Genomic DNA, 11179 nt, shown 5'->3' on the forward strand with positions numbered 1-11179 from the left:
AAGTCCTGATACATGTGACAACAAGGGTGAACCTTGAAGAAATCATGTTGAGTGAAATAAGCCAGACACAAAAGTATAAATATTGTATCATCTTGCTGATATGAAATGATTAGAATAAGCAAATGCATAGTGTCAGAATAATCTAGAATATAGATTACCAGGGGATGGGGTAGTGGGAGGGAATAGGGAGTTAAAAACTTAGAATGTACAGGTTTGCAGGGAGCTGTGGGAAAGAGCTTAGACAAGCCTAAACTCTTCTCTTCATGGGACTAAGAGTGAATTTTGGAGAGGAGAATTGAGGGTAAGGAAGAAAGTATTGAGAATGAGAAACTGCCTGGAGATTAGTTGAAGTTTAATTTGACAAAGTAATTGAACCTCTGTGAGCCTCACTTTCCATTTTGGTAAAAAAGGGCCGTGAAATAAATATCCCTCATAAATTTGGTGCACATATTGAGTGAGTTAATAATGTACATGAAAGCTCTTTATTAGGATTTTAAACATGTAAGATATCTTATATTTTTCTAAGTAACTAGTTTTAGCAAGCAGGTTTTCCTTTCCTAAATATTTTGGATTTAGGATAATCATAAGTTTAAGTTGTATTCTCAGAAGGAGGTAGCTATGCGATAAAGAAGTTTCACAGATACAGACTGTTTCAGATTCCACAATTTGGATAATTTGCTTAGTGATGTATCAGCTTCTCAACCAGCTGTTCTTTACCCTCTTGTAGGAGAACAGAACAGCTGTAGCCCTGACCAGGTTGTGCATTTTGGGAAGAAGTTTCTGCTTTGAGAGGCATTTTGAAGCTGTAAACTTTTGACAAGTACTTGTTGGTTTCAGCCTCAGTGCCCCAGGAGGTCTCCTCTAGCCCCTGCTAGCAAACCCAAGGCCCAACTGGCACAGCTGCAGCCACAGGCCCATGGTTTAGAAAGGGCTGCTCTTTTACCCCACCGCAATGGAGGTGTTCCTTGGGTTGCTCCCACAATTGGAGTGGTTTGGCACATAGGGATTCCTTTGGGGCAGGGCTGGTTGGAGCTACAGAGACAGATGTGAAAGAGGAGACTGGGTTTTTAACTGTGATAAATGGTACGAGACCGGGATCAGACAATGGCCTCATAAACACTGTGATCCCGTTGTGTCCCGCACACCTCCCCCTCCCAGGCATCCCACTGTTTCTGTGCAGAAATGAGAGGCCTGGTCTTCAAATTCCATTCCTGTCCATGGGGCTGGCTGGTTTCAGGCTAGTGTGGGTTATTCCAGGGCCTTTCTTGGTCACTCCTAGTGAATTAGCCTCTCTTGTCTCCTTTTCTGAACTTGCAGGTAGTAAGGTCAAGCTCATCAATTACCATGAAAATAACCTCCCATTAAGCCTAGGTTTCCCATTCTACTGGCTGCAAGCTGCCTGGAAGGACATGCAGCATGGACACATCCCATTGCTTATAGCCTGTGCTTTGCTTTCTCTTCCCTGATTCTGACTTTGGGAAGAGCTGGACAAACTGGTTCCTGGCATTCTGTTTTCCCAGGGCTGGCTAGGCTTTCCAGAGGTTACTGGATCCTTTTTCAGTAAGCAGTTGGGGAGTCAATATGGGATATTTTTGGGAGCATTGCAATGGATGGAGGAGAAACTGGATTTTAGTGCTGACTCTGTCATTAGCTGTGAATGTCGAATAGATCAGTTGACCTCTCTCCTTTGGAAGGAGTAGGTTGGACTAGATGAAAACCTATTCCATTCACAGTTATTGAGCAGTTACTGAGTGCTGAGTACTGTGGTGAGCTCTGAAAATGTAATAGTGCTCACGGTCTCTGCCACCACAAAGCTGGCAGCCTACTGGGGGGTGCACACAAGTAACCAGGCAGATCCGATAAGTGCAATGAGAGCAAAGGACCTTGCTGTCCTCTGTGGGCACATAAAGGAAGGGCACACTAGGCTTGAAAGGCTCCCTGGGTGTCTAATCTAAGGCCTGAAGGATGAGTAGGAGGTGGCAAGGGACAGGTGGGAGGAAAGAAGTGAGATCAGAAAGCCTTCCTAGTTCTAAAATTCTGCTTCTGTCCTTTCCAAACTGGTTTCTCATCTTTGATAAAGGACAAATTCCTCTTGATCTTAGTAGCCTTTCCAGATGCCATTTTAGCTTTTGTAAGTGGGCTTCAATATTGTTTGACATAAGGATAGGAAGAGTTGGAGAAACAGAAGGAAGGGCCTGGAGATATCCTCCCCTGGATTATTTGCTTTTGAATTAGACAGAAAGCCACTGCATTGGGTTATGCTTGGGTGGCCTTGGTGGATCGGTGGGGATGTGGAAGAATTAGGCCATCTGAAAACTGGTGCTTGTGAGTTTCAGGTGTCACTTTAAAGTGGTGCTTAATCGATTGTATGCCAGTTAACTGTGGGAATAGGGTCAGTCTGCAGAGGCCTCCGAGGTGGTCCTAGATCAGCGAATGGGAGGTGGCAGCGTGTACAACAGAGCTGACTCCTTTCTCCCATCACTGCTCCAGAGCTGCCCCTGGCTCCTGAGGTCTTTTCAAAGGTTTATATCCATGTGTGCCCTTTTATCACTCCATTTAACATGTCCCCATCCCATGTCCTAGATGACACTCAGCCGATACCAGAGAGAAGCAGAAGAGAGTAATGTGGCCCTTCGGAGAGCAGAGGACAGAGTGGAGCAGAAAGACACAGAAGTCGGAGAGCTACAGAGGCGCTTGTCAGGGATGGAGATGGTAAATGTTGGAGTCTTGCTTTTCAGTTCCTAGACTCGGGCTGGAAGGGGCCCAAGGAATGACCAGGACAATTGCTGAGACGCTACCTTTCCAAGAAGCTGCAGAAAAGAACACTTTACAGCAAATGCCTTTGAATACCTTTTAGCTTTTAAGGAATGAGAAGGTCTTTCTCGCCTCTAACACTGGCCTTCCCCAACTGGACTTGAAACCCATTTCCGTTTTAGTCGGGTTCTTGAACAGCTGCCCCTTTTGGGCTTGAAGACTGCCCTTAAGAAGACGCTTGGCCTGTTTCCTCAGGGGTTGGCAGCCATAGCTGGCAGGTGGGCCTGGGTACCGCAGGGCCAGGCTCTCCTCTGGGAGACTGGGTGAGGTTGGGAAGTTTCTGTGTGCTGAGGGTGGGAAGGGTTATCCCTGACAGGGAGGATGCCATCGAACCAGCTTGGCCGGCTGCTCTTTGGCAGCTGTCCAGACCCTGCAGGGCTTAGTCTCAGCCCTAGTGCTCATCTTACTCCAGACTCAGAAATTGGTGCCATCCCCTCACTCCAGATTTTCCTTCCTTTGGCCCACTCAGGAGCATCAGGCCTTACTGGCGAAGGTCAGGGAGGGGGACACAGCCCTGGAGGAACTTCGGAGCAAGAGCACTGATTGCCGAGCAGATCAGGAAAAGTAAGGGCTGTTGTTCTCTGTGCAGTTGAGGTGCAGGTTGGGGCAGGCGGGCCACGCAGCTGCCATGGTGGCCAGAACCGGGGAAGAAGCCAGTGCTGACATCAGATCTCCCAGCTCTGACTCACTGCGCTTGCTCAGGGTGGGGCCCTACCCAGGGAGATACTGTTTGGGAGGCTGCCGTCTCTGGGGAGTCATTTTCCATGGAGCGGTAACCTAAAGTAAAGGCTTTTACAGTTTTAAAGCCAAGGTCAGGTGAGACTTGGCAAAGCATCTGATGCTGCAGTACATCATCCCACAGATTATTACATTGAATATATTACACTCCAGGTTCTTCCCCCCCAAAACAAAACTCAGCCGTGAACTCTTTTAGGGTAAAAATTGGTCAACTTCCGTACCAGCCTTGCTGACAAAAAATAGAGTGAGCGGCTACACGAGGAGATCCTGAACTTCTGGTACTCGAAATGGTTCTGATAGAAACTAAGAACTGCCTGTCAGCAGTGACATTCAGGGGCTCTCCAAGATCCTTTCTAACTCCAAGGTTAGAGGATTTTGCAAATTCCCTGAGATCAGAAGGGATCAGAGGCCCCAGGCCAGTGAAGCCCGCACAGCCAAAGAACGGCTGGACCTTTAGGAATTTGGAAATTCTTTTTGCTGTTGACAGTTAATAAATAAGTTCTCAAATAAGCATATAGGGTCTGATCTTCATGGTATAACTTGGCCCTCTTTTGGTTTTCAACAGACATTGCCTTAAAGTCCTACTAAGGAGTAGGACTAGATACTGCACTGGCTGCTGGGACGTCCAAGGTTAACATGACATGGTTCTTACCTTCCGGAACCTCTCTGTCTTCTGGGGCCCTTATCTCCTCTTTGAGATAACCTAGATCTAGGCCTTCCTGGCGTGGAAGAAAACTTAGACATCTTATTGTAGCCTTTTCCTGACAACTTCACATCAGAATTACTTGAAATTACTCCACCCTCCCTCTTCCTCTGTGATAGAGTGTTCCAGGTGACTGAGAGAGGAGAGCGGGGGGAGAAACAAAAAGGACAAGATCATCCAAGCTGAGGCTTAAGAAAGGCGAGTGATAGCTGTGCATTATACATACTGATGTTCTAAATAAAAGGAAATAGGCTTTGGAGACTGAGCATAGACATCCAGAAAGTTAAAGTTTAGGAAGGATGTTGGGCTGATTGCCTTGCCAAGAACTGTCCACCTTCTAGCAGCATGCACTTGTCACCTTCCTCAGGCAGAACCGGGAAGTAGTTGGTACAAGCATTTCATCAATAGTCTGAGCTCCCAGACATTCTCCCCTGTGACCTGGCCTCCAGGGATTTGGCCCAGTTAGCCTAGAAGATACACAGGAAGCAGCAGTGATCTAGGAGTCAGGAGACATAAAATTGAATTGTGCGAGGAGGCTTTAAGGATCCTCAAAATCCTACCTCCCTTCGGATAAAATCCCTGTCCACAGCTTGGTGGTATTGGGTGTAATAATCCCAACTCCTACTTGACTCTTTCCTTTTATAGGGGGCTCCTTGCTCATGAGGCCACCTGCTTTTTCTCTGTTTAATACTGAGAGCAGTTTTCCCTGTGTTAGGATAGAAACTGCTTCCCTCAAACATCTACCCTCTGGCTCTGGTTTTGCCCTTGGGAGCTATCCAGAATGATTTCTCCCTTCTAACCTTTCTGAGCCTCATTTCCCTCATTTGGACTGGAAGAGCTCTGATGATGCTTCCGATGTACCATTCTATGGTGGGACACCTTTTCTTTAGGGCATCCCACTGGGTATTAGGTGGAGGGAATCACAGCTGATGGAAAGTTCAAGTCCAAGGCTCTTCGTGTGACTGTGAGAAGGCATCTTTTCTTTTTGTCTCAGCTTTTGGGTCTTTATCCCCAGAGCGGCTAACCTGGAAAAGGAGGTGGCTGGGTTGCGGGAGAAGATCCACCACTTGGATGACATGCTTAAGAGCCAGCAGCGAAAAGTCCGGCAAATGATAGAGCAGGTAAGCCAAGTCAGGTCTTAATTGGCCTTGGATTACCCATTGAGACTAACCCTTATTTTCCTGTCGAATCTTCACCTTTATTTATTTCTTCTCCTAGGGAGCTTGGTTTTTATAACTCCTGGTTTCCCATTAAACATAGGTAGCTTCCAGTTACTAGAGTTTGGATTATTGGGACTTGCTTTTCTCTCATCTTTCTCCTACTTTTTTTGGCTTCTGTTTTCTAGTGGGAAAAGGAGGAAAAAGTTATTCTCTTATACACATCTGTGAGGAGTGCTAGTAAATGAGTAGTTGAGTCACAATAAACTCAATTGTCTGTATACAGATTATCAACCTTTGTGCCTCCTGGGCAATTTTCTGTCTTCCCCCATCTGAACTTTATCACAACCAGGATATGCCATTTTGTTTTGAGAACCTAAGACGTCCTGATTGGGAAAGCATGTTTGCTGCATGTCGGTCCTTGAGGGCTAGGATATTTATGTTTTGTTCATGGATGTTTCCCATTGTCTAAAACAGTCTCTCATACAGTAAGCACTCAATAAATCCTCAGTACCTAAAACCAAATGGAATGGTTTTGTATCATCCATTATTTTGGATTATCAGGGTGCTGTACCTCTCATACCCTCCATTCCTATGGTAACCAAGAGTTAAACATTGACTTAGAAAGGCTTTTGTTGAAAAGCAAGTAAGTCACATGAGGGGTGCAAAGCTTTGCCTTTCCTCTCTGCTGGCTTTAGCAGCTGGGGCAGAGTTTGATGAGTGTGTGATGAGTCATTTCAAAATGAGCTCCAGTGTCTCCCACATCTTTGCAGCTTCAGAATTCAAAAGCAGTGATCCAGTCAAAGGATGGGACCATCCAGGAGCTCAAGGAGAAAGTCGCCTATCTGGAGGCAGAGGTGCATGCGCTGGGCAGCCCCTGGGAAGGGGAGCAGGGTTCTCAAGGGAAGACTGGACTTAAGGGAAGGCTATTGAGAGGGTGGGTCCTGTCTGGCTGCACTTGGACATGAGTGTCTGGGATGGTTGATTGCTCTTCAGTTCAACTGAGCAGACATTTTCTGGGAACCTCTGAGGAGTTGCTGACAGGGGTAAGAACTGTTCCTGCACTCAAGGGCCATGTCATCGTTGTACACACCCCATGCTGTGGCAGCATGGAGGCGAGCCCTGAATTCCGACCGCTTGAGCTGTGCAGAGGAGCTGGCAATGGAGCTGGCCTTGAAGAAAGGAGGCATTTTCTAGGTGGAGTCTTCTCTGTGGCTGAGGTGTGGGCTTGATTAGCTATTGAATTGTTTTCCTAGCTTAATTTCTGTTTTGCTGCAGAGCCCTTCCCATTTATTGACTACCTGAAGATTCCTTTGCAGCCACTCTGTGAAGATCCCTTATAGTGAGGGAGATACAAAGAAATGGGATGTAGGGTTGTTTATCTTCAGGGAGTTTGTTGTCTAGAGTTGGAGATTAAATACTTCTAAGGAAAAGACCTCTGGAATAGCATATCAACAGGGGCAAGTAAATGTCCCAACTGACTGCAAGAAGTTATCTACAGGAAATGTATCTACAGGGTTTATAGGAAATGGTCAGCGTTGCACAGAGTTATTGGGAGAACATATCCTTGAGGAAGAGAGCACTGTGGATAGGGGAGAGGGTGTCCTGGTGGAGTGTGGCAATGACAGGGGCAGCAGCAGCACGTAGACGGAGATGGAGAGACCAGGATGAGCTGGCTGAGCGGGACAAATGGCAATCCAGAAGAAGGCCAATCCTAACCCTATAGCTTGTATTACAGAATTTAGAGATGCATGAACGGATGGAACACCTGATTGAAAAACAAATCAGTCGTGGCAATTTCAGCACCCAGGCCCGGGCCAAGACAGAGAACCCGGGCAGGTACGTGAGTGTGTGTGGAGTGGGGTCCAGGTAGGAAGTGAAGGAGAGACAGAGTTATGCAAAAGATGTAGTGCTCGGGCAAGGACAAGGCTCTTGAGTCCTACTTTGCTCTCTTGGTCTCTGATCTGACCCATTCTCCACCAGAACCATTTTCTAACCTAGTTAGAGTAGAGCCTGACACCGCGACTCCAAAGAGGTCGGTGAATGACTTCCGGAGGTATGTGAACCCCTGAAGTAGTATGCAACAATTGTGCATGAATGATATATTCATATTTCTAAGGATCTTTTGTTTCCAAAAGATACACAAAAAAGATCTAAGCTCTTGAAAAATTTCAGACTCACAGCTGTAACCCTTTTTCTCAGTTGTTTAGTTGCCCCCCGCTCTTTTTATTGCCTCTGCCACCAGACAGAGGTACCCCGCCCCAAGTCTTCTCTTAGATGTCACCTGCAGTTACTGTATCAAAGCATTTGGACCCCAGGAGATCAGCCAGCCCTGAAGTGGGATTTCAGGGGCAGATGTGGAGGGGAGGCTCTGACAACGAGGCGGCAACAAGGCACTCAGCGTTTGTAACTTTCTTTTCAGCATCAGGATCTCCAAGCCCCCCAGCCCTCGGCCCATGCCTCTCATCCGAGTGGTGGAAACATGAACCGCATGGAGATGGACACTGCCGCTGTTGCCTCTCGCCTGGGAGAAGCCCACCACCCTTGTAGGCTGTTCGCACTGACTCTTGCCTTCCTGACTTCCCTGGCTGCGCTCAGGGCTTCCGGTGCATGTGTCCCATTTCCAAACGCCTCTCCTCCATCTGCTGAGCAGGAGGAGGATGAGCACCTCCTGGATGCCGCAGCCCTTTGGTAGAAGTTGTCCTGCCAGTAGGAGCAGGACAGTATCTTATTATCACAGTTCCTGCTTTCCTCTGTAGAAGAGCCTCCCTTCTCTTGTAGACCGGAGTTCAGCTGCCCTAAAAGCCAGGTCCTTCTCTGGCTGGAAACGATGAGAAGAGCTGCCTCGGCCCTGTAAGTGGAGACAGGGATGATCGGACAGTCCCCCGGGGGAATTTGCAAACACAACTCAGTTGTTAGCAACAAGCTGTTTGTTTTTCTCCTTGCTCTGCCCTCAGGCCATGCTGACCTGGCCTCCTACAGATAGACAGAGGGGCTACCTGGACTAAACCTGGGCTGAACAGCCGCCTTTTTTGGGGGAGAAGAGAATGTACGTTCAGGGAGTGGCTTTTAGCAGAAAGATTCTCAAAGGCTGCAAAGAGTTTCGTATGACTTCTCTCTGCTGCGAAGACTCCTGGCATTTCTTAGGGTTTCTCCCTCAGGTATAGCACAAGGTCCATCTCAGTCTTCCTGACCTAAAACCTAAAATTATGTTTTGCCTGGGTTACAGCTGTCCTCGCAAAGCCCCAGTTATATTTATTTTACTAAGTTATTGGTGTTTTTGCTTACATCTGGCAATTGATTTATACCAAAGCTCGCAGCCTTCTCTTGTGGTGTTTGGATTTGCTTGAAACTGGGAAAAGAGTGTTCCCACTGGACTTGGTGATTTCATAATGCCATTGTTATAAACCTTTCTATTTCTTTGACCTCCTTTTTTTCTCTTCCTCCTCCATACCCGATTTGTATCTCAATAAAACTAGTGTATTTTCCCTAAGGTATTGGGGTCTAAAGTGTGCTATTTGGCAGGGGAAGAGGACCATCAGGACTCTTCTGGGGACAGGCTGAACTCTTCCCTTACCCCCCTGCACACCTCTGCTCTGTATCAATCTGCTATTCTGGCTTGGAGTGACCCTGAAGCTCACTGCGTTTTCTTTAGGGCCCTTCCTTCAGCCTAAGAAGGAGATAAGCACCAGAGACTGGAAAAAGAACAATTAAAAAGAAACAAGGATTACGCCTTTAAGTTCCAGCTGGCTCACAACCGGAAGCCTTAAGTCTGTGTGTCTCTATGTATGAGGACTGGGCTCTCATCCTGCCTTATGCATAATGGCATTCCGGGACTTCAGGCAGTTTCCTCATTTATAAAATAGGAGGAGTATGGACCAGATGATCTCCCTGGTCCCCTCTAGTTGTGATATCTTTTCCTGTGGCATCTTCTTTGTATGGTGAATTTAATAAATTGTTAACATGTCTCTTTGAGCTTGCAGCCTGATTTCTTTTCACTTTTGGGGGAGGATGAAAGAACATAATTTCAGTGCCTCTTGAAGATGGCCACCATGCTCTTGTCCCATCGGGAAGGTGTGGTCCAAGCATCCCAAATGCTGTGACTTGAGGACTCTGTGGCATTCCGAGTTAGAATGTCCCCTCTTACCTTAGCTTGTTAGGACTGCTATGACAAATACCACAGAACCGGTTGGCTTAGACTACAGGAATTATTGTCCAATAGTTTTGAAAGCAGAAGTTCAAAATCAAGATGTCAGCAGGATCCGGCTTTCTCTGAAGTCTGTAGCATTATGCTAGAGGTTTGCTGGCAATCAGTCTCTACTTCCATCACAGGATGATCTGTTTTGGCTCCTTATCTGGCTTCTATTGATTGACTGCATCTGAATTTCCTGTTCATAAGAATTTCAGTCATATTGGATTAGGGCCCACCCTGATTCGATTTGTCATTCATCTTAATAGTATCTTCAAAGATCCCATTTACAAATGAATCCACCCACACCCAGAGGACCTAGGGTTAGGACTTGAACATGTCTTAGGGGTGGGGTAGGAGACGTGACTTAATCCCAGCATTTCTGGAGCAGCTCAGCTCTGTGGTCTGAGTCATTGTAGGCAGGGACCCCTAATGTCAGCTTTGACCCTGTCCAGCTGTTTGTGGTAGCCTTGTGGGATCCCCAGGGAAGCTTGGCCAGTTGGTGTCCTCCTCATTTAGAAAAGCGCTGGTAAGAAGTAGAGGTGCTGTGATTATTTAGAGATTTACCAATCAGCACTGTAGGTAGCTGAGTAATTCCTCATCCTTTGCAAAATGAAAAGCACTCTGGAAATGCTGACTGCAGATGTTTAAGGTTTAATTTTGGCTGTCTCTGAGCATCACTGTGTTAGTCCAGTGTTTTTATCTTCTGCGGAGAATGTATTTGAACTGATTGGGGCCATATCAGAATCTACACAAATCCTCTCTGAACCAGACAAACTGGAAATACAATCCCCTCGTTTCCCTGACTGTTTCCTTTCTATCTGTCCTCTTACCTTCAATTGAAAGAGTGTGAATATTTCTCTTACTCCTTTTCTTGCCCTTCTTCTCAGCTAATTTACAACCTAGGCTTCAGAATGCATTGGAACCCTTCCATATCAGATCTGGATTTGTCTTCTAACACCTCAGGATCCCCCTCTTCCTCTGGCAGTCTTCCTTGGATGGGGATATCTAGACTGTGCTTGTTTTCAGAATATGAACAGGGTGGAGTTGATGGAGGTGCCAAGAAGACTCACCAGGCGTGAGTATGCTGGCATACACGAACGGGAGGCTCTCGAACTGGGTCCCACAGGCTTGGTGGGATGAGCCGAGATTTGGGTTGGAGATGATGATGTGGTCTGGAGATAGTTTGAGACTGGAACCAGGGCTCTGAGAGATTCCTTGAACCCAAAAGGCCTCTGGTGTATATTTCCCACAGTTGAGTTGCACCTCCGCCGAAAGGAGCAGGGCTCACCACAGGGAAGAAAACATGGTTGCGGTAAAGACAATTTACACTTTGGCCACTTTTTCGATTTAGAGGTGGAGAATGGGGAACCAGGAAAGAATGAACGAGCCCAGGGCCTGACAACGGGTGTGGTAAGTAAGCTGCTGCTGGCTTCAGTGTCCTATTTGTGGCCTGTATTTTGTCATTTTTAATCCAACTCCTCTTGCTTTACTCTTTTGTGAAGGGAGGATAGAATCTGACTCCCTGGGACCTTTGCCATAAGGGCCTGCTTCTTTGAGCTGGCTGTTAAGAACTGT

General features: G+C 46.8%; 1 protein-coding gene across 6 annotated transcripts in view; it reads left to right on the forward strand.

Annotated features, from left to right (window-relative positions):
- Window positions 1-9380, forward strand: part of TUFT1 (tuftelin 1) — a 52535-nt gene extending 43155 nt beyond the window's left edge. For 4 of the 6 annotated variants that reach the window (XM_004451730.4, XM_004451733.3, XM_004451729.4 and 1 more), the window contains 6 exons: window positions 2584-2712; window positions 3284-3378; window positions 5271-5376; window positions 6186-6269; window positions 7151-7251; window positions 7835-9380. In XM_004451730.4, coding sequence (XP_004451787.1) covers window positions 2584-2712; window positions 3284-3378; window positions 5271-5376; window positions 6186-6269; window positions 7151-7251; window positions 7835-7898 — 579 coding nt within the window. In that variant the 3' untranslated portion in view covers window positions 7899-9380. The remainder of the gene's footprint in view (window positions 1-2583; window positions 2713-3283; window positions 3379-5270; window positions 5377-6185; window positions 6270-7150; window positions 7252-7834) is intronic. The other 2 variants (XM_058309641.2, XM_004451731.4) reach the window with 1 other exon arrangement.
- The last annotated feature ends 1799 nt before the right edge of the window (window positions 9381-11179 follow it).

This window comes from Dasypus novemcinctus, chromosome 13 (genome assembly GCF_030445035.2).
Source record: "Dasypus novemcinctus isolate mDasNov1 chromosome 13, mDasNov1.1.hap2, whole genome shotgun sequence".
Taxonomy (NCBI): Eukaryota; Metazoa; Chordata; class Mammalia; order Cingulata; family Dasypodidae; genus Dasypus; species Dasypus novemcinctus.